Raw genomic sequence first — 24,005 nt, forward strand, 5'->3', positions numbered from 1 at the left:
AAGATCCATATTAAAACTGCACATAGTGAAGACGTTTAAGGAGGTGCAGCATGGAACCATTTTCTAGGGAGGTTGGGGCTGTTGAATGGTGAGTGTGTGGTGGTGTTGGGGTAAAGATTTAACTGGGTCCTCTGCTGCCCTGTCAGAACAATCCTGGAGTTGACATACTACAGATGCCATTTTAGATATTTCCGGCCACTGCCTAATGTTGCGCAATAAATTTATATGGATTTACTTCCTTTCCATCTTTGTGAGCAGCATCTTGACCACTACCCGAGTCAGCTTTGTTTTAAACACGTTCTTCTCATTCAAAAAAAATGGTGTTATTGCCTTTGCGTTGTGTGACCGTTTGCTCCCTGATACCATAAAATTTCTACAGTGCAGAAGGAGGCCATTTGGCCCATTGAGTCTGCACCAACCCTCTGAAAGAGCACCCGACCTAGGCCCATTCCCCACCCTATCCCCGTAACCCCACCTAACCTGGACATCTTAGGACTGTGGGAGGAAACCGGAGCACCCAGAGTAAACCCACACATGACAGGGGGAGAAAGTGCAAACTCCACACACACCCATCGATTCGAACATGGATCCCTGGCACTGTGAGACAGCAGTGTTAACCACTGTGCCACTGTGCTGTCATACTGTTGACCAAAATGATGTTAGCATCTGGGAGACCCTGAAGTGGTATTTTAAACTAATTTATGTGTTTAACATGCGGCTTAAGTCGACAACGCAAACTCAGAATGTGCCTTTTTCTGAAGCGATGCCTTTATAACATGGACTTGACAATCTATACCAATTGCAGGTATAAAACTGAGCAAACACTGGGTCAGAATATTGCATCGATGGCTTAGGAACATGGGAACAATAGTGGGTCATTCATCACTTGGAGCCTCCTCCACAATTTAATTCAATCACGGCTAATCTGTGTCTTAACTGCCTTATTTTGTAACCTTTAATACCTGAGCAAAATTCATCAATCTTAGTTTTCAAATTTTCAGTTGACTCTAGCATCAGCTGTGTTTTTTTGGTGGGGGTGCAGAAGATTGTTCCAGATTCCCACTGCACTTTGTGGTTTAAGACATGAATGTTAAGTGATGCCTAACCTTCAGGCACTGGTTTTAGAAATGAGAAATTGATTAAACTGAATATCTGTGAAAGGTTTTGTTCACAATTTTATGACGAATCCATGGTTCGTTGACTCTCGGCCTGTGTATTCTCCGAGAAGGATACAGAGATTAGATTCTATTTAGATCCATTAAAACTCATTCACATCACACTGCTTTGACCAAAAATTAAAACTAAAAAAAAAATGAAAGATATGAAATGCTAAGAATAAAAAAGGGAGCTCTTAGGTCAGTCCAATCTGTCTACAGGCAAATTGCATGATGTGCAGAGTTAGGCCAAATCCTAGCAATATAAACTGTCTGTAGACTGTCCAATAACCGTAGTCATACATTTTTTATTTTTTAAAAATAAATTTAGAGTACCCAATTATTTTTTCCAATTAAGGGGCGATTTAGCGTGGCCAATCCACCTATCCTGCACATCTTTTGGGTTGTGGGGGTGAAACCCACGCAGACACTGGGAGAATGTGCAAACTCCTCACGGACAGTGATCCAGAGCTGGGATTCGAACCTCAGCGCCGTAGGCAGCAATGCTAACCACTGTGCCACCGTGAACCGTAGTCATACATGGGCTTAAAATGTAAATGGAAATAATTCACAAAGTGAACCTTATAGTTACTAACTGTCACACAATGTCTAAAATGCACAGATAATATAGGACCTGGGCAAATATGGGGTTGTACTCTAATCCTATTGCATATCAACTCAGCACCATCAGTAGTAAACAGTGGACAGAATTCTCCGACTGTTGCGATTCACTTTTCCCTCCAGCCGCGCAACCTCGCTCATGGGTTTCCCGGCGGCGTTGTGTGGTCACAGTGGGAAATCAAATTGCCATGTGGCGGGAAGATAGAATCCCGCCGCCAGCGAACAGTACGCTGAGAAACATGCGACTGGGGAACCATAGAATCCCACCCAGTATCAGCAGGGTTAATGCTTGCTGCAAATATAATCCAAATAATGAGCATCTCTTAAAATTAAGTACATACGCAACTTGCATGTACTAAACCATGCCGGTATACTGTAATAATGTACTAAGTCATGGCAGTACAATAAGAGTTTCTTTTTAAGTGTGAAGTTTTCATAACCATCTTTACAAAAATCACAAAAATTGGTTTGAGAGTTTGCTATTTACAAAAGCCATTAGAAAATGTTCTTTATATCTACAATAAACTGTTGTCTTTTGCAAGTAATTGTCACTGAATGTAAATAAACAATAAAAATATTCAAAATGGATATAAATCCTCAACTAGGAGTTTGGCTTGTAGCATGTACCTTTTATAAAGTGAAATGGCCGTCCATGTGTCTGCCAGTCTTTTTCCTCAAACATTTGTTCATGTTCATTTTCACAATGTACAAGTGCTACGGCTACACTGAAAGAGATTGCTTATACAAAGCTGGTGAGCTACAAGGTTATGTACACAATAGATATCGGCAGGCCATGTCAGAACTCTGATAAAGCTTTCAACTTTCACTCAATAGGAGAGCAAAAGCTACACCCGCAGTATTTTCTGCAAAGTGTGAGCTTTAGAAGTACGTCCTCCTTCATTTGACGCCCACTGTGGTCGTAAAACAAGTCAGTGTGTTTCCTTTTTACATACATGTATATCAAGCATTATGAAACAAGATATGTCAATGAAGAAGTACACCGTAATCCTACTGGTAGCCATTGAGTGTTTAAAGTCTAATTCAGCAAGTGGTGCAGTTCAGAAGTTTCCTTGGTGAGAAGATTTATTTAGTCCTGTTCTTCTGACTCACGGCAACATTACACCTTCATAGCTGTAGGCACATTGTCCTAAACATCTACAGTATTGTGTCAAAGCATTGTGCTGGGAACAAAATAAAAAGTCGGTGCACAATTCAGTCACTTTTATCATCTTCTAATGTCTCATTGCCTGTGTTTGAATTCAAACTGATTGGTGTGTCGGACTTCCCTTCAGATCCTTCATTACTCTTCTCTTCCTTGTCCTCCTCTTCCTCAGTAATTGCTTGGATTGTCTCTGAACTTTGATGCAGGGAGGACTGATCATGCTTTTCGAGCTCTGCTTTCCTCTGTTCCTCTTCAATGACCTTTTTCCACATCTCATGGTTCTCCATCAGGTGCTGTGTAATCTGGCAGAAGACTTTTCTTCGTTTCCTGCATCGTTCTCCTTCTGTTGGACAAGAGATGAGACATAAAATAAATTGTTTTCCGATCTCAAAACATCAAATTGTATTTGGTTATATTACGTGAGCAACAATTCTAGGGCTCAATACAAGTACTAAAAAACTAGTCATCTTTCAAAGGCATTTCCTAGGTTTTCTATCAGTGACGCTGTACAATCACAGAATTATTACGATGCAGAAGGAGGCCGTTTGGCCCATCGTGACCACAATGGCCCTCTGAAAAAGCATCATGACTTAGTGCCATTCCCCAGACTTTTTCCTATACCCCTTCACATTGTTTCTATTCAAATAATCATCTAATACCCTTATGAATACTTTGATTAAAGTGACTGCCGCCACACTTCCAGGCAGTACATTCCAGACCTCAACCGCTTGCTGAGTGAAGAAGGTTTTCCTCACATCACATTTGTTTCTTTTGCACATCCCTTTAAATCTGTGCACTCTCATTCTTGATCCATGAGCGGGAACACTTTCTCCCTATCTACTCTGTCCAGCCCTCTCATGGTTTTGAACATCTCTATCAAATCTGCTCTGAGCAGCTCTCCAACACTTGAACATTCCCAACCTCTCCAACCTATCCTCATGACTGAAGATTTTCATCCCCTGAACCATTCTTGTAAACCTCCTCTGCGCTCTCACCAATCCATTCACATCCTTCCTATAGGGTGGCACCCATAACTGTATTCCAGCTGAGGTCTAACTAGTGTCTTGTATAAGTTAAGTATTAAATCCTTGCTCTTGTGCTCTATGTTTCTATTAATAAAGCTGTGGTGGTATGACTAGGGGTATTACGGTACCTTGGAAGTGAGCTGCTATTGGTGCAGAGGACTCGCTGCCCATTGGCCCGGGTAAGTCATGTGCCTCTCAGCCGATTGGCTGAGAGGTAGGTAGCTCCGCCTACAAGGCGGGATATAAGAACCCGTGCTTCCCGGCAGTTGGCCATTCTTCTGTGCGTCTACTGCCAGGCACACATCTTGTGCATTAAAGCCTATCGTTTGGATCTCATCTTCGTCTCGTGTCCATTGATGGTGTATCAAAAGCCCAGGATACAATGTGCTTTATTAACTGCTCTCTCCACCTGTCCTGCCACCTTCAATGACCTGCGCACAGATAAACCCAGGTCCCTCTGCTCCTTACCCCTTTAAGAATTAAAAAATACGATTAGAGTACCAATTCATTTTTTCAAATTAAGGTGCAATTTAGCATTGCCAATCCACTTACCCTGCACATCTTTGGGTTGTGGGGGTGAAGCCCACACAATCACGGGAGAATGTGCAAACTCCACACGGATAGTGACTCAGGGCGGGAGAGGCCTGACAGCGGCGGGACTTCGGCCCATTGCGGGCCGGAGAATCGCCGCGGGGGGCACGCAGATCGGCGCGGCGTGATTCCCGCTCCCACCGATTCCCGGGTGGCGGAGAATTCCGGCCACGGCGGGGGCGGAATTTAAGCGGCCCCGGGTGATTCTCCGACCCTGCAGGGGGTTGGAGAATTCCGCCCATATTACTGATGAGATTCTGGGTGCAACTGCTAATAACTGAAAGAGGAGGTTGCTGAGTGAGTTTTTTCTTTAGATGCTAGTTACTTTACAGTTTGATGTTACTGTGCAGCATGTATAATGGGCAAATCGTGTTAATATCAACAGACCTGCTGTAAGCAGTTGGAGGAGACTGTAACTCAATGATTATGAACATGAACTAATTATCTGTTATTTATGAACTGCTGTTATGTAGCAAAATATAAAGCCCAAAAGAGACAACTTGACAAATATAATTCTAAATCTACCATGGTAAATTAATTTCTAATGGGATTCAACACACTTTTCAAAGCTAATATACAGAAATCAGGACCTTGGGCGAAATTCTCCGACCCCACGCAGGGTCGGAGAATCGGCCGGCGGCGGCGTTATTCCCGCTCCCACCAGGTTTTTAATTCTCCGAGCGGCCAAAAACTGGCGTTGTGCAAATCCCGCCGGCAGCCTCTGAAAACAGCTGGCACCGGCGGGATGTCATTGAATTTTTACTTTCAACAAATCTCCGGGCCGGATGGGCTGAAGTCCCGCCGACGTGGCCACGGGTCACATCGGCGAAAAACGCAGTAGCTTTGAAACGGCGTCATCCATTGACGATGGTTGACGCCGTTCAGTGACCTAGGGCGAGTGCGGGGGGGGGGGGGGGGGAGGAGGAGGAGAGAGTCCCGCCGTTGTGTGGGGGCGTTGGGGGGTGGGGGGGGGAGAGAGAGAGTGTCCCGGCGTTTGGGGGGGGGAGGGGGGGAGAAAGAGTGTCCCAGCGTTTGGGGGGGGGGAGGGGGGGAGAGAGAGTGTCCCGGCGTTTGGGGGGGGGGGGGTTTGCGGCGTTGGGGGGGGGGGGGGTTGGGGCGATGAGGGGGAGGGTTGCGGCGATGAGAGAGAGGGGGGGGTACCGGCGTTGAGAGAGAGGGGGGGGGCGGCGTTGGAGGGGGGTAGGGGTGGTGGGGAGGGGGGTAGGGGTGGTGGTGAGGGGGGTAGGGGTGGTGATGGGGAAGGGGCGTTGGAGGGGGTAGGGGTGGTAAGGGGGGTAGGGGTGGTGAGGGGGGTAGAGGTGGTGAGGGGGGTAGGGGCGTTGGAGGGAGGTAGGGGTGGTGAGGGGGTAGGGGTGTTGGAGGGGGGTAGCGGCGTTGGAGGGGGGTGGGGTGGTGAGGGGGGGTGGTTGGGGTAGGGGGCAGCGGCGTACAGAGGGGGGGGCGACGGTGCGTTGACCCCGGGCATCCGGCGCCCCCCCTCTCTGCACGCCGCTGCCCCCTACCCCAAACCCCCCCACCACCCCTACCCCCTCCAATGCCCCTACCCCCCTCACCACCGCTACCCCCCACCACCCCTACCCCCCTTATCACCCCTACCCCCCTCCCCACCACCCCTACCCCTCTCCCCACCACCCCTACCCCCCTCCCCACCACCCCTACCCCCCTCCCCACCACCCCTACCCCCCTCCAACGCCGCAACCCCCCCTCTCATCGCCGCAACCCCCCTCATCGCCACAACCCCCCCTCATCGCCGCAACCTCCCCTCAACACCACAACCCCCCCTCAACGCCGCAACCCCCCCTCACCACCCCACCCCCCTCCAACGCCGCTACCCCCCTCCAACGCCCCTACCCCCTCACCACCCCTACCCCCCTCCAACGCCCCTACCCCCCTGACCACCCCTACCCCCTAACCACCCCTACCCCCTCCAACGCCCCTACCCCCTCACCACCCCTACCCCTCCAATGCCCCTACCCCCCTCACCACCCCTACCCCCGTCACCAACACCCCTACCCCCCTCCCCACCACCCCTACCCCCCTCCGACGCCGCCCCCCCCCATCTCTCTCAACGCCGGTACCCCCCCTCTCTCTCAACGTCGCAACCCCCCCCCTCAACGCCGCAACCCCCCCTCAACGCCGTAACCCCCCCCATCGCCGCAACTCCCCCTCAACGCCGCAACCACCCCCCCTCAACGCCGCAACCCCCCCCCCTCATCGCCGCAACCCCCCACCCTCTCAACGCCGGGTCCCCCCCCCTCCTCTCAACGCCGGGTCCCCCCCCCTTCTCCTCTCAATGCTGGGTCCCCCCCCTTCTCCTCTCAACGCTGGGTCCCCCCCCTTCTCCTCTGAACGCTGGGTCCCCCCCCTTCTCCTCTCAACGCTGGGTCCCCCCCCTTCTCCTCTCAACGCTGGGTCCCCCCCCCCCCTTCTCCTCTCAACGCCGGGTCCCCCCCTTCTCCTCTCAACGCCGGGTCCCCCCCCTTCTCCTCTCAACGCCGGGTCCTCCCCCCTCCTCTCAACGCCGGGTCCCACCCCCCTTCTCCTCTCAACGATGGGTCCCCCCCCCCTTCTCCTCTCAACGCTGGGTCCCCCACCCCTTCTCCTCTCAACGCTGGGAACCCCCCCTTCTCCTCTCAACGCCGGGTCCCCCCCCTTCTCCTCTCAACGCCGGGTCCCCCGCCCTTCTCCTCTCAACGCCGGGTCCCCCCGTTCTCTCAACGCCGGGTCCCCCCCCTTCTCCTCTCAACGCCGGGTCCCCCCCCTTCTCCTCTCAACGCCGGGTCCCCCCCCCTTCTCCTCTCAACGCCAGGTCCCCCCCTTCTCCTCCCAACGCTGGGTCCCCCCCCCCCCTTCTCCTCTCAACGCCGGGTCCCCCCCCTTCTCCTCCCAACGTCGGGTCCCCCCCCCTTCTCCTCTCAACGCCGGGTCCCCCCCCCCCTTCTCCTCTCAACGCCGGGTCCCCCCCCCCCTTCTCCTCTCAACGCCGGGTCCCCCCCCTTCTCCTCTCAATGCCGGGTCCCCCCCCCCCTTCTCCTCTCAATGCCGGGTCCCCCCCCCCCCCTTCTCCTCTCAATGCCGGGTCCCCCCCCCCCCCCTTCTCCTCTCAACGCCGGGTCCCCCCCCCTTCTCCTCCCAACGCCGGGTCCCCCCCCCCCCTTCTCCTCTCAATGCCGGGTCCCCCCCCCCCCTTCTCCTCTCAATGCTGGGTCCCACCCCCCCCTCTCCTCTCAATGCCGGGTCCCCCCCCCTTCTCCTCTCAACGCTGGGTCCCCCCCCCTCTCCTCCCAACGCCGGGTCCCCCCCCTTCTCTCAACGCCGGGTCCCCCCCCCCTTCTCCTCTCAACGCTGGGTCCCCCCCCCTCTCCTCTCAACGCCGGGTCCCCCCCTTCTCTCAACGCCGGGTCCCCCCCCCCCCCCTTCTCTCAATGCCGGGTCCCCCCCCCTTCTCCTCTCAACGCCGGGTCCCCCCCCTTTCTCCTCTCAACGCCGGGTCCCCCCCCCTCTCTCAACGCCGGGTCCCCCCCCCCTCTCCTCTCAACGCGCCACTTCTGCAGCGGGTGAAACTGACGCGTATCGCGTCAGTCCGCTGCTAGCCCTTTCGGGAACGGAGATTACCGGCTTAAAAGAAGGCCCCAACGCCGGAGTCATCTGCACCGCTTTTGGCCGCCGGAAATGGCCGTCACGCAGGTCTTCGGAGAATTTCGGCCCTTATTTCAAGATTCTTTTTAAAGGTTTGTTTTTACTATTGACAATGCTGCATCGAGAACTTTGGATTAATTTATTCTCCCCTTTTACTCCAATCTAGTGGCTCACTGGAATGTGGCGATTAGGGGCTTTTCACGGTAACTTCATTTGAAGTCTACTTGTGACAATAAGCGATTTGCATTTCATTTAATTTCCATTCTCAATCACAGTGTGTATTTGGCCTGCCCTGGCACTGTGCCAATGCTGCCTGGGACGAGGCCTGCAAGTGCAGACAACCCATCAGTTTCCCCCCAACGCTCTATGGAGAAGGACCTGCCCCCCCCTCCCCCGGAGGTCAGGTTGAAGTTTCAAGCTCCTAGATGGAACATAAGAGGTCCACACTCAATCTATACCAGTCCAATGCACAACCTGCTGTGCCCGTGGTCACCATGCATTTAAAGTTAGTAACACCAGGTTGAAATGCAATAGTTCAAGGCGGCAGCTCGCCACCACCGTCTCAAGTGTAGACGGGGGATGAACAGCAAATGTTGCCCTTTCCAGTGGTGTGTGGTGGTATGATTTGCATAGCTGTCTGCCATTGGTGCAGAACACCGGCTTACCATTGGCCCTGGTCGGTCATGTGCCTCTCGACCGATTGGTTGAGACCAGTCATGTGACGGCTCTCCGATTGGTCGAGAGGCTGAGTTAACCACGCCTCCATACCGAGGTATAAATAGTTAGAACGCCCGGCGGTCGTCCATTTATTGTAGTCGACCGCAGGGCTAAGTTCTAGCTTATTAAAGCCTAACTTTTGTACAGCAACTCGTCTCACGTGCAATTGATGGCTCATCACGGTGCCCACGTCCTGTGACAGAATTTTTAAAAATCACATACAATGCTCCTTCTCAGCTACACAGATGTGCGGCCGCACTGCAATCTGGGATGCAGCACGCAGTGCAGTAAATGAGAAGGAAATCAGTAAAATGTCAGAGTGAAACCAGAGTTTGAAACACCAAATGACGTCATTGACTAATAGAAGAGTTCATTTTCTGACAGAGCATGTTCGAGTGTCAATTAATTAAAGACTCCAGTGGGAATAGATCGCAAACTAGGAAAGGCAGTTATGTCAGCCCATAAAGTAGATTCAGGATCATGACCGAGCTGCCAATCATGAACCCTAACATGGAGAGACTAATTTAAAGATCGCATTACGTTTGTATTTTGTGGCAGGAACATTGCACTAAACATACAAGCCTGCTCATTGCAAACATATATTTGCTGAAGGCGATATGGGCTGCTGACGGTGGCTAGATCCTTAAGATTATATTACGCCTGTGCAACATTAGTCTGTAATCTTTATCAACAGATGTTTAATAAATCCTGTTAGATGAACAGAGGCAGTGTAATAAGGAATTTATGACCCTGTGATAACATCAGTATGAGAGGAACACAATCTCTCTCCCCAGTGCAGCATGCAGGTGTTCCACAGCAGGAGGAATACACAATCCCCTGTAAAAGGCTGAATCGAACAGAGCGATGGGTGCCACAGAGTTTTGTGAGGTTCGAGTTTCGAGTGAAGTTTGCCATTGATTTAGTGATTTAGAAAGATTCTAATTGCACTGACCCAGCACAGTCCATGGACAACGTGGAGCCCTGACGATGACAGATGGTGAAGTGGCTCAACGATATTACACTGACATAGAACTGAGGAATAAAATGTCCACAGTGGAAATAAAATCGTATACGTGGCTGTAACTGATCCAATAATTATTTCATCTTGGCTTTTGTTTTTCCAGGATGACAGTGATTTTTCACCTGGCAGAGTTGAACAGAGTCTCTTGTGACAGAGTAAACAAAATACCGATTTGTTCTCCATATTTCTAAGAAAAAAAAAATCACCATTCTAGTTTTTAAAAGGCTCGAGTTTTTAAAAAAACTTTCTTTCATGGGATGTGGCCGTCTCTGGTCAGGCCAACATTTCTAGCCCATCCCTTGGAAAAAGTGGTGGTGAGCTGCCTTCTTGAACCACTGCAGTCCATGTGGTGTAGGTATACCCATAGCGCAGTTAGGGAGGGAGTTCCAGTGTTTTGACCCAGCGACAGTGAAGAAACAGCAATATTTTTCCAAGTCAGGATGGTGTGCAACTCAGAGAGGAACTTGCAGTGGCGATGTTCTCATGCATCTGCTGCCCTTGTCCTTCGAGCTGGTAAAGATCGTGGGTTGAGAACCACTTTATGTTTGCGGCTCGCAGTTTTGGTGCAGTGAGTTCTCAATCCAGCAGGTCAGGAACTGGTGCCAAGGGGGTTTCCCCCAAAAGTTGTTGAGGAGAAAGAGGTTAGCAGACCGTCTTCGTGTACTTCCTGGGCAAAATATAAGCAGCACTGACAGAAATTGGAGCACATATTTTTTCCTCTCTCTTTCTCTCTCTCTCGCGGGCAAGGGTGAAAAATGACCATTCATCATTGTCTTGGTGAAAACTGCTCTCACACAATGTGGAGAACGGAACGCTAAGTTTATTGTACATGTCAGGTGAACCTTAACAACTCGTTGTTGACTGCAAACTTGTGAGTAATGAGATCGCCTTGTGCATTGCTGATTAATTGGGATGTCATCAGGAACGAGGGCTTGTGGTTTATGGTTTGAGAAATCTGGGCATTTTTCATTAGAATTATTGAGACTAAGGGTTGACCCGATAGGGAGGAAACAATACAGAGGGAATATCTTTTGCACTGTGCCTGAATGCACTGAACCACCATATAGAGAGAATTGGTAAGTCAGAGCTCCAGCTCAGAACAAACGATGCCACTGTCCCTCTTGGAAAATCACAAGAAAATGTAATGAAGGGCGGTGTGTGGCGCAGTGGTTAGCACTGGGACTGCTGCGCTGAGGACCTGGGTTCGAATCCCGGCCCTGGGTCACTGTCCGTGTGGAGTTTGCACATTCTCCCCATGTCTGCGTGGGTTTCACCCCCGCAACCCAAAGATATGCTGGATTGGCCGTGCTAAATTGCCCCTTAATTGGAAAAGAGAAATAATTGGCGACTCCAAATTTAAAAAAGCAGAAAATGTAACAATATATTTCCTTCCTACATTACAATGGTGAGTAAATTTCAAAATGATTTCATTGGCTAGAAAGCTTTGTCGGTCATCAAAGACTTTGGCGAGTCTGGAGGATCCCGTCGGAGACCAATGACGAGCCACCTCTGCGGTGGGAAAACACACCAAGGGGGAGGGGGGCATCGGGGGGATCCTGGCCAATGGGTCATTTTCTTTTTGCCTGTTCAATATCTCACGTGACTCCAGTCCCATAGAACACAAGGACAAGGAAGTGATGCCGAACTTGTGAAACACTGGCATTCAAGCATTGTGACAGAGAAGCTCAGCAGAGGGGCGCAGAGGATGTTGAAGTTGCAAACTGTTGTGACCGTGGGTGAAGAGAGGGATGAAATCGGCGGCAAGAACACTGAGCTTGTGCCAGAAGTCAAAGCTTTGATCGCGTGACCGTTCAGCTGGCAACTCACATAGGTTAGTTACCTACAACACCACAACTTGCATTTTTATACCACCTTTCATGTGGTAAAATGTCTAAGATGCATCACGGGAAGCATCTAGCAACTGTATCAGTGATACTGGATAGGAAGGGGTTTGTTTGGCATGTACTTACATAAAGGAATTGTTTTAACGAAAGTAGTAGACACCATGCTTTCAGTGACTTCAAAGCTGCAGGGTTAGCAATCAAAGAGCCAGTTATCATGGTGCCATTGCCAACAGGAGGGAGTTGCAAGATTTTGACTCCGTGAGAGTGAAGGAGCAGCAATATATTTCCAAGTCAGGATGGTGAGTGGCATGGAGGGGAACTTCCAGGTGGTGGTGTTTCCATGTGTTTGCTGCCCTTGACCTTCTGCATGGTGGTTGTCTTGGGTTTGGAAGGTGCCGCCGAAGGAGCCTTGGTGAGTCCCTGCAGTGCATCTTGTGCTGTACACTGCTGCCGGTAGAGGGAGTGAATGTTTGTGGATGGGGTGCCAATTAAGCGAGGCTGCTTTGTCCTGGATGGTGTCGAGCTTCTTGAGTGTTGTTGGAGCTGCACTCACCCAGGCTAGAGGAAAGTGTATTCCATCATACTTCTGAGATGGTGGACCAGGCTTAGACGAGTCAGGAGGTAAGTTAAACGCCGCAGGATTCTCAGCCTCTGACCTGCTCTTCCAGCCACAGTATTCATATCTCTGCCTGTGCAACTGACTCTTCGGGAAGCCAGGGGGTAACAGGTGAAAATTCAAGGTGGAGTTTTAGATCTTCATGAGTTCCTGGATACTTGAAGAAATGAGTCAAGTGATGAATGGCTCAGTGATGTGAACTGACTGGACACATAGAGCATTATAGCCGAGAAACAGGCCATTCATCCCAACAGGTCTATGCTGGTGTTCGTACTCCACACCTCGTCCCATTTTAATTGATTGCACCCTATCAACTTATCCTTCTGTTCATTTCTCTCTAATATAGCATTCCCTTAAATGCGCCTTCACCTCAACCACTCCACCTGCTAGCAAGTTTCACATTCTGATCACTCTCCGTGTGTGTGTAACATGCTGAGATGATAAGGTGTTGTGCAAATGCACAGCCATTTCCTTTATTTTGACACAGCAAGTACAAGTTCTGTGCCAGTGCATGTGCCAGCTCAAGCTTCAGAGATGGATGAGCAACTGGTTTAGCACAGGGCTAAATCGCTGGCTTTGAAAGCAGACCCAGGCAGGCCAGCAGCACGGTTCAATTCCCGTACCAGCCTCCCCGACAGGCGCCGGAATGTGGCGACTAGGGGCTTTTCACAGTAACTTCATTTGAAGCCTACTCGTGACAATAAGCGATTTTCATTTCATTTAATTCATCCAGTTGAAAATGAAATGAAAATCGCTTATTGTCACGAGTAGGCTTCAAATGAAGTTACTGTGAAAAGCCCCTAGTCGCCACATTCCGGCGCCTGTCGGGGAGGCTGGTACGGGAATTGAACTGTGCTGCTGGCCTGCCTGGGTCTGCTTTCAAAGCCAGCGATTTAGCCCTGTGCTAAACCAGTTGCTCATCCATCTCTGAAGCTTGAGCTGGCACATGCACTGGCACAGAACTTGTACTTGCTGTGTCAAAATAAAGGAAATGGCTGTGCATTTGCACAACACCTTATCATCTCAGCATGTTACACACACACGGAGAGTGATCAGAATGTGAAACTTGCTAGCAGGTGGAGTGGTTGAGGTGAAGGCGCATTTAAGGGAATGCTATATTAGAGAGAAATGAACAGAAGGATAAGTTGATAGGGTGCAATCAATTAAAATGGGACGAGGTGTGGAGTACGAACACCAGCATAGACCTGTTGGGATGAATGGGCTGTTTCTCGGCTATAATGCTCTATGTGTCCAGTCAGTTCACATCACTGAGCCATTCATCACTTGACTCATTTCTTCAAGTATCCAGGAACTCATGAAGATCTAAAACTCCACCTTGAATTTTCACCTGTTACCCCCTGGCTTCCCGAAGAGTCAGTTGCACAGGCAGAGATATGAATACTGTGGCTGGAAGAGCAGGTCAGAGGCTGAGAATCCTGCGGCGTTTAACTTACCTCCTGACTCGTTTAAGCCTGGTCCACCATCTCAGAAGTATGATGGAATACACTTTCCTCTAGCCTGGGTGAGTACAGCTCCAACAACACTCAAGAAGCTCGACACCATCCAGGACAAAGCAGCCTCGCTTAATTGGCACCCCATCCACAAACATTCACTCCCTCTACCGGCAGCAGTGCACAGCACAAGATGCACTGCAGGGACTCACCAAGGCTCCTTCGGCGGCACCTTCCAAACCCAAGACAACCACCATGCAGAAGGTCAAGGGCAGCAAACACATGGAAACACCACCACCTGGAAGTTCCCCTCCATGCCACTCACCATCCTGACTTGGAAATATATTGCTGCTCCTTCACTGTCACGGAGTCAAAATCTTGCAACTCTCTCCTGTTGGCAATGGCACCATGATAACTGGCTCTTTGATTGCTAACCCTGCAGCTTTGAAGTCACTGAAAGCATGGTGTCTACTACTTTCATTAAAACAATTCCTTTATGTAAGTACATGCCAAACAAACCCCTTCCTATCCAGTATCACTGATACAGTTGCTAGATGCTTCCCGTGATGCATCTTAGACATTTTACCACATGAAAGGTGGTATAAAAATGCAAGTTGTGGTGTTGTAGGTAACTAACCTATGTGAGTTGCCAGCTGAACGGTCATGCGATCAAAGCTTTGACTTCTGGCACAAGCTCAGTGTTCTTGCCGCCGATTTCATCCCTCTCTTCACCCACGGTCACAACAGTTTACAACTTCAACATCCTCTGCGCCCCTCTGCTGAGCTTCTCTGTCACAATGCTTGAATGCCAGTGTTTCACAAGTTCGGCATCACTTCCTTGCCTTTGTGTTCTATGGGACTGGAGTCACGTGAGATATTGAACAGGCAAAAAGAAAATGACTGTGCTGCTGGCCTGCCTGGGTCTGCTTTCAAAGCCAACGATTTAGCCCTGTGCCGAATGAAGCCCAATCGACAAGGAAAAAGAATCGCCTCATAGAACATAGAATAGTACAGCACAGAACAGGCCCTTCGGCCCTCGATGTTGTGCCGAGCAATGATCACCCTACTCAAACCCACGTATCCACCCTATACCCGTAACCCAACAACCCCCCCTTAACCTTACTTTTTAGGACACTACGGGCAATTTAGCATGGCCAATCCACCTAACCCGCACATCTTTGGACTGTGGGAGGAAACTGGAGCACCCGGAGGAAACCCACGCACACACGGGGAGGACGTGCAGACTCCGCACAGACAGTGACCCAGCCGGGAATCGAACCTGGGACCCTGGAGCTGTGAAGCATTTATGCTAACCACCATGCTACCGTGCTCATGGAGCTGGAAAAATCCTTGGGCTGGATTCTCCCAAAATGAGGCTCAGTGTTGATGCCGTTGTGAAAACTGTTGAGTTTCACGATGGCGTCATCAGGTGGAGCTATTCACAAGCCCACAAGAGGCTAGCACAGGCGCATCGTGCAATGCCTGACTGAACACCCACCTATTTGCCGGGTCCGTCATTAACGCGACGCCATGGCTGAACTTAATAATTCTGCCCCCCACACACAGCATCGCAGGCAAGATGGCCACCAGGAGAGAAGTGCCGCAATTTCGGGACAGCAAACTCGAGACCCCCCTGGATGCCATGGAGGAGAGAAGGCTGGGCCTGGATGGAGGATAGCAAGTGCCATCGTTTGCCGTACCTGGGCAGAGGTGGCAGCCCTCGCCAGTGCCGTCGGGGTGGCGGCCCTGACCGCAGAAAAAATCTGCACAACCTCCTCAGGGCAGCCAGGGTGAGTACCCAGCACTGTGCCCCTGGCACCAATCACCTACCCCCCACGCACATGTGATCTACCCCCCCCCATCCCCAGGGGGTGGTTGGACTCCTACCCTGACCCACATGGCTGCACCCCCCATGACAGCCGCAATGGCCAGGTGCCCTGTGCACGAATGCCAACAGAGGCCCAATGCCTGGGCGCCGGGCCATGAACACTGTTGTTGGTGTTTGCACCCCTCCCACCCAGGATCAGTCTACACATAACCGCCGGGAGCGGGAGAAGACCGGAGGGGGGACTGGAAGACCTGCGTCCCCTCACCGTGGCCGAGCACAGGGCACTAGACATTGTCGGTGGGACAGAGGAGAGGGAGGTTGCCGATGCGGAAGTCGGAGGCGCGCCACCAAGTGAGACGCCCTACCTGGTTGCCGGGGGGGGGGGGGGGGGGGGGCGTCCCTCGAACATTCCGGGGATCACAGATTCTGCCAGTATGAAGGAGTTATGCACACTGCCCGGATAACGGGTGCAGACGTGCAGAATCCTAATCTGATGGTCACAGACCACCTGAATGTTCATGGAGTGGTACCGCTTCCTGGTCGTGAACAGCTGCCTGTTCTTCGCCGGTGACCGTAGGGCCGCATGCACACCATTGATCACCCCCTGGACCCGGGGCTTCCCGGCGACGGCAGCAAAGCCTCATTCTGGTGAAAGCGGTCCACAGTGTACTGGATGTAGCAGTCCGCCCGGGCATATAGGGCGTCAGTGACGGCATGGATGCACCTGCATGCCGATGCCTAGGAGATGCCGAACATGTCCCCACTCGGCGACTTGAATGACCCTGTGGCATAAAGGTTCAAGGCGACCGTCACCTTGACAGCCACTGGTAGCACGGTGTCCTCTCCAACCCCCATGCGGTGCCAGGTGTGCCATCATGTGGCAGATGTGTCCGACAGTCTCCCAACTCATCCGCAGTCTCCTTCTGCATGCCCGGTCCAGACTTCCTCAAAGAACATATGGCCCGGCACACGCGGGGCCTCATCTGGCGCCTCCTTGGCACCACCACATTCTCCTCCTCCTCCTCGTCCTGTTCCTCCACCACCTCCCTGGCCTGTCAGGCGGACAGCCCTCCAGCTTCAGCGGCTGCCACCTGCCCCTCTGCGGCCGCTCCTTTGCTGAAGTCTCCGCCTCCTCTCTGAGCCGCCTCCGCTGACACTGCCACAGGGCTGCATGCAGGGCAGCGGCCCCCGCCACGACGGCCAACATCGCTGGTTGGTTATCAAACATTATTCTTTGCAGAGGGTAAGAGGAGAAAATGCTATCATGGAACGTACATCTGTGCACAACCAGGTACCATGGGCTATATGGTGGCCCCGGTTGGCATCGCGCACCCTAGCCATGCATGTCCCCCACCCCTGCACCCCGGCCCCGTCGGTGCCCCCACTCCTGGAGCCCGTCCCTGCTGCCAGGGCCACCATTTCATGTCACTGCTCTCACTGGGGGCTGCCGTCTGTGTGGCCCTGGGTGTTTCCCCCGGTGGGTGTCGCCGGTTGAGTGGGGTGGCCGGGGTGGGTGCGGCACCCACCTATACGGCTATTAACCCTTTGTTCACCCAGTGCCTGAGGTGGGTGGCCAACAAGATGGCCACCATAATGGTGCTCGTTGCGCAGGCACTGCCGGGTCATGTCGGGGGCCCCCTGACTGATCGACCTGTCTCCCTCCACTTCCCCTCACCTCCTCGGTCCTGGCGGGCCCCCCTCCCCCAGAAAGCACGGCCGGTATCCATTATGGGAGCCCGTAATGGATATACATCTGGAACCAAGCCATCGGGAAATCAGCCCATCCGGCCTGCTGAATCGCTGAGGCCCTGGAGAACCGGTCGTCGGGCCGGATAATGAGATTCTCCGGGCTGCGCGGCGGGCGCCGCCATTTCATCGCATTGGGTGGTCCGGAGAATCCAAAATCGCGCGCAACCAGCGTCAAACCCGATTTCGGCGTTGGAGCCGATTCTCCAGCCGATCGCGTTTCGTGATTTTGGCGCGATGTCCCGGAGAATCCAGCCCCTGAACTTTCATCACTAAAGTAGTAAAATCCAACCAAGGTTCAGGCAGTGAGGTGAACAATATTATAAAAAAACAATTTAGCAATAAGGGAACAAAATAACCACACAGAAATGCAGATGTTTGGAGAGATGCTTGGTGCCCAGCAGAACCATAGTAGAGACCTGCCCCATCAGACAGCATGTCAGCAGGTAATGTGAGGAATTATCAATTGGGCCAGATTACCCAGGGATGAGATTCTGCTACTACTGAAGGGTGATTAATGTATATAATACTGAACCAACATACCACACCATCAAGGAAAAGTGGAACAATTTACTTCACAACCGGGTTCACTGAAAGTTGAAACAATTTGAATGCAATACCAGGGAGATTCAGCATGAAATGGCCGGGAGATTAATGTCTACAACCAGCTGTAAGCATAATATGGGGCCGATGTTTCTGTAGAATTGCAAAGAAATGCTAAAGTCACACTTAATTTTGTAGTTCCCTCATATGCTGATTTAATGAGAAAAATTAATCCTTTTTGACGCAGCGCTGTTCATTGTTAATGCCATGTTAATTACATTGTTAAGGTTAATGTGGGCGGCATGGTAGCACAGGGGTTAGCACTGTTGCTTCACAGCAGCAGGGTCACAGGTTCAATTCCTGGCTTGGGTCACAGTCTGTGTGGAGTCTGCACGTTCTTCCTGTGTCTGCGTGGGTTTATTCCGTGGGTTCCGGTTTCCTCCCACAAGTCCCGAAAGACGTGCTGTTAGGTAATTTGGACATTCTGACTTCTCCCTCTGTGTACCCAAACAGGCGCCGGAATGTGGCGACCACGGGATTTTCACAGTAACTTCATTGCAGTGTTAATGTAAGCCTACTTGTGACAATAAAGTTTATTTTAATAAAGAGAAATGAGTGATGGGTGTTAATTGCCACCGATGTCAAACATTCAGCTGCTTCAGATTTTAAGCACTGCAACTGCGGAACTAAATGTCGGCTCAAACTGAATATAAATAGGGATTTCCGCTGACAAAAGCAAATTACTACGGATGCTGGAATCGGAAGCAAAAATAAAAAATGCTGGACAATCGCAGCAGGCCTGACAGCATCTGTGGAGAGAGAACAAAGCTAACGTTTCGAGTCTGGATGACTCTTTGTCCATTTGGTTTAGTTACAGTGCCCCATTAGGGCTGTCACTCCTTCTCATTCAATGGTTTTCCTTTAATTTATTGATTTTTTTTGTCTTATCAAAGGGGAATATAAATATGGGACCCCATACATGGGGTGGTGTAGTGGTAATGTCACTGGACATCCAGAGGCCCAGCAGTCTCCCACTAGGGGCTGTCACCCTCTTTCATTAGTTTAATTTATTGATCATTTGTTTTATTCGAAACAGTATAAATAGGAGATATCTGGGACACTGGATTGCGTGGGCAGAGAGCTGCGAGACTAGACACTCAATAAACTCTCAATAAAGAAAAGCTCTGTGCCTTGGTTTCAGCTTCATCAACACGCTTGGATCTTAGTAACATTCACTTGCTAAATGTTGTTATTTGAACTCTGTTTGCTGTACTGCATTCAGCAAAACATGATTCATGTGAGAAATATGATAGAGCCGGAGTCGTCATTCCCCGGCCTGATTCCATAATAATCCATTCGCGAGCTTTGAGTGCTGACTTCATAACACTGGAAAGAAATCAAAACTACAAACCCACAGCTTGCACCTGTATTGGCCAGTCTTGGGTTAAGATGTGATCATTTGAAAATCTCATGGGTCACTGAAAAGCTTAGTCACCAGGTGTGCACCTGGCTACGTGGCACCCATTAAACAAGCTGCAATAAAGCTTGAAGGAATCGGTGAGCAGTTAGTGCAATCAAGGCACAGGGCAGTTGGAGACTGTCGCAAAACATGCACACATATTTAAGGTTCATCACCACTTGAGTCGAGCACTCCTCCTTTCCCCTTCCATTTAAATATTTGACCATAAATGACAACGCAATTATCAAAAGGCTGGTCGGTCCTTTGGAACTGCTTAAATTTCTTTTGCTGTTTTTTTGAACAAGAAACAATACTCACTTATTGTTGTTTCCAAGGTTTCTGTGCCTTCCTCTTCTGTTGTTTCAGCCTCCTCATCCTCGTCCACCTCCTCCTCCTCTTCCTCTTCATTGTCATCTTCCACCCATCTACCTGGTATTAAACCCGCCGAGTCATAGGAGTGACACAGTGGCCCCACAATGTGTGTGATGAAGGATTCCTGAAGCTTGGCCAGCTGAGGGGCTGAGCGATCCATGAATGGACTAGTGGGAAGCCCAAGGCTCGACTCCTCATCACCCTGCACATCAAAGTAAAATCAGTTAGGGATTCTAGAATGATTTTACCCCGAGTTCCTAATTTCCTCTCTCTTCCTTTCTGAAGGAACATCACCAATGCAATTTTTGAACATGGCTACAGTGTGCACCATTGACAGGAGGAACGGCAGCCCTTTGCCCAAGCTTTGATGACAGGGCCTCCTAAACCAACAACATCCACCAACTGGAAACACAAAGGCAGAAAGTATATGGGACACATTGCAGCACCCCCCCCCCCCCCCCCACCAAGTCACACACCATTCTGACCTATACACTTGTTTATTGGTTCACGGTGGCCAAGTCAAAAGCCTGAACCTCCTTACTTTAACAGTACAGTGGAAGCACTTTCAGCGCATGGACTACAGCAATTTAATAAGGCAGCTCACCCACCACCTTCTCAAGGGCCATTATGGATGGGCAATAAATTCTGTGTTAAACAATACTGGGTTGGCTTTCCTAATGGATACTCTACGAGATGCCAGGCATGCACATTTGATCATTTCTGCGCTTGCGGAGTGAGCCATGTGGCTAATATTCCAGTTTGGGGTCATGAATATAGTCTGAACACCTTCTCGGCTTCTGGTAGAACACCACCACCACCACTGGGAAAAAGCTGGACTTAAGGCTGTGGCTGGAATCCAACAGCCGAAAGTCCTAAAAAACAAAGATCTATTTTCAATAAAATAATCCAAGGAGATAATTCCAGCCAAACTCCCACCTTTTGAGATCCTGCATAAATCCCACCGTTCGTTTCTGAGAACCAGTATGGGTACTCCACAAGTGATCGAGTGGGGAAATGTGACAGGTGATTGGGAATGCCGTCTTTCCACATCATTTGCATAACAATGATGGATTTGTGTTGACTGTGGCTGTATGGCCAGTGCTGCTCACATGAAAATCCTCTGGTAAGAAGTATTAGAACACCAGGTTAAAATCCAACAGGTTTGTTTCAAACACTAGCTTTCGGAGCACTGCTCCTTCCTCAGGTGAATCCGAGGAAGGAGCAGTGCTCCGAAAGCTAGTGTTTGAAACAAACCTGTTGGACTTTAACCTGGTGTTCTCAGACTTCTTACTGTGTTCACCCCAGTCCAACGCCGGCACCTCCACATCATGGAAATTCTCTGGACAAAGAGGCAAGGAGCTGCCGCGTTACTTTTTCTATCATCCGACTGACCAGTATTTTGTGCACAAACATGCCTCCTGCAGAGTTGTTATGCATGTTCATAATATGTAAAGTTAGAATGTATAGGAATGTTCAGGTGTCAAGTGAACTTCTAGCATTTCTTGATCTATGACTTCCTGATCAAGTACTACAGTATTAACTAGCAGTGGTGCTCGCCAGCTGGGGCACTGGTGAAATAACTAGAGGGTGGGGTGGGGGAGTGTCAACACGCTTGTCCAATCATTTAAATGAATGAGTAGCAATTCAAATCTGTGGCTGTTACATCTCAAGCAGTGAATGCCACTCCCTACTAGGCGTGTTCAAGGGAACATGTCCTACAATGTGGTTCTACAATACTGATCTTCAAAGAGACCCTATGCCTCCTGTGTGACTGATCGCTGGCACAAAACAAGTGGAACCAAATACAAGCGATTCATTCATCCATTTATTGCGCACTTGCTAACCTGCTCGTAAAACTCATTAACGATGCCTTCAGTCCATTTTAAGTGCAGCTCCTTGCATTTGGCCGGTCCATTGATGTCAGCGAGCTTAATACACATTTGACAAACTAGCAAGCGATCGTTTTCATTTGCCCAGTCAATACCTGGTCCGACCTCCTCGTTGACCTGGAAGTGTTTATAATAAGAAGAGCAAACAATTACAAAATTGAATCAGGTTGACGGAGTATCAAGAATGATGGGAGTAGCTGAGAGAGTTTTCTCGAGAAGAATAGGCCACTGTTCTTATTCATGCTTAGAAAACAATTTGTAGAATAAAGGTTGAAGCAGTGTGTCTCACTAAAGGAATGGGCGGCGCGGTAACACAGTGGTTTGCACTGTTGCTTCTCAGCGCCAGAGTCCCAGGTTCGATTGCCACTTGGGTCACTGTCTGTGCAGAGTCTGCACGTTCTCCCCGTGTCTGCGTGCGTTTCCACTGGGTGCTCCGGTTTCCTCCCACAAGTCCCGAAAGACGTGCTGTTAGGTGAATTAGACATCCTGAATTCTCCCTCTGTGTATCCGAACAGGCACCGAGTGTGGCGACTAGGGGATTTTCACAGTAACTTCATTGCAGTGTTAATGTAAGCCTACTTGTGACAATAATAAAGGTTGTTGTTGAAAGTCACACTGAAAAACATTGACATGCCAACTTTTATACTCTATTTACAGCACGTATTGTACATTAACATTTACTGCTTATTATCACCACATACCACACATGAATGTGCACTGTACAATAAAATTATTGTTTATTAACATTGCGATGGTACACTGACAGAGTGTTCCCTACATTAACGTTGCGTATTGTACACACAGAGAACAGACTCTTAGGGCTGGATTTTTCAGCTGCACCCACCGCAAGATAGCCACAGACGGGACGGGGACTATGTGAAGGTCCATTGACCTTGGGCGGGAATATCTGGTCGGCAGGCGGGAACGACCAAAATTCTAATAATAAAAGTCTTTATTAGAGTCACAAGTAGGCTTACATTAACACTGCAATGAAGTTACTGTGAAAAGCCCCTAGTCACCACAGTCCGGCGCCTGTTTGGATACACTGAGGGAGAATTCAGAATGTCCAATTCACCTAACAGCGCGTCTTTCGGGACTTGTGGGCAGGAATCGGAACACCCGGAGGAAACTTACCCAGATACGGAGAGACTCTGCACAGACAGGGGCCCAAGGTGAGAATCGAACCCAGATCCCTAGTGCTGTGAAGCAGCAGTGCTAACCACTGAGCTACCATGCCATCCCTGAAAATCTCGCCCCTATTCTCTTCAGTCTCACAGAAACACAGTATACTGGACCAAAATTTAACTCTGCACATGTATGAGTTTTAAATGAGTTAAAATTTTGGTACATTTGCTGGCAACAATATTAAATTAAATCAAATGCGATATCTATAAATCTACAATGCAATTGATTTGAATGTAAAATAGCATATGATTTTCAGTAATAGATTGTACAATGGAATTCTGTCTACATTATTTTCTACTTCATTGTTACTAAAATGAAAATCCTGGTCCAGCCACATATAATCCCCATTAAAGTGTGAACCCAATGCTTATTGCCCATGCACTGATTCACTATTTCTATTCAGTCCAACAAACTGAAGAGAAATTATTGGCAGGACTAATGGGGAAAAGGTGGGAGGGTGAGGCTAGCTGAGCTGCTCTATAACAGAGCAACCATGGACATAATGGCCTCCTGTCCTGCAACCAATTTTTGTTTTAATGGTTCTCTGAACTATTTCTTGACTTTAGGCTTAAAATGCTGAAACCCAACTTAACTGTTGAGTTAACGGGGTCACATCAGCTGCTATATCTCTAATCCTACATAAATTGCCACAGGAATTCCTCATGGTAGATTCCTAGGCCCAACCATCTGAAGCTGCTCAATCAATGACCTTCCGTCCATCATAAGGTAAGGGGTGGGAATGTTTGTGGATGATTGTACAATGCTCAACAGCATTTGTGAATCCTCAGACACAAACAGTCCATGTCCAAATGCAGCAAGATCTGGACAATATCCAGGGTTGGGCTGATAAGTGGTAAGTTATATTCATACCACACAAATGTTAGGTAATGTCATCTCCCACAATTTAACCATCTCTCCTTGACATTCAACATTATCATCGCTGACTCACCCACTGTCAAAATCCTGAGAGTTACCTTTGAACAGAAACTGAACTGGATTAGCTGTGGCTACAATAGCAGGTATAAGGGTCCTTCCTATTTATTCCCTGTTTATTCCCTTATTTCCCCTTGCTTTTACTTTTGCCGTTACATTTTTGATCCGTGGTTGATTAATGAACACGT

General features: G+C 49.6%; 1 protein-coding gene across 1 annotated transcript in view; it reads right to left on the bottom strand.

Moving 5' to 3' along the window:
* Nucleotides 1–2,170: 2,170 nt before the first annotated feature.
* pde3a (phosphodiesterase 3A, cGMP-inhibited) overlaps nucleotides 2,171–24,005 on the bottom strand; it is a 558,970-nt gene continuing 537,135 nt past the window's right edge. Inside the window, 3 exon segments of the mRNA XM_038811086.1 lie at nucleotides 2,171–3,280; nucleotides 19,757–20,012; nucleotides 21,655–21,816. Of these exon segments, the coding sequence (XP_038667014.1) occupies nucleotides 2,988–3,280; nucleotides 19,757–20,012; nucleotides 21,655–21,816 (711 nt within the window). The 3' untranslated portion in view covers nucleotides 2,171–2,987.

This window comes from Scyliorhinus canicula, chromosome 11 (genome assembly GCF_902713615.1).
Source record: "Scyliorhinus canicula chromosome 11, sScyCan1.1, whole genome shotgun sequence".
NCBI lineage: Eukaryota > Metazoa > Chordata > Chondrichthyes > Carcharhiniformes > Scyliorhinidae > Scyliorhinus > Scyliorhinus canicula.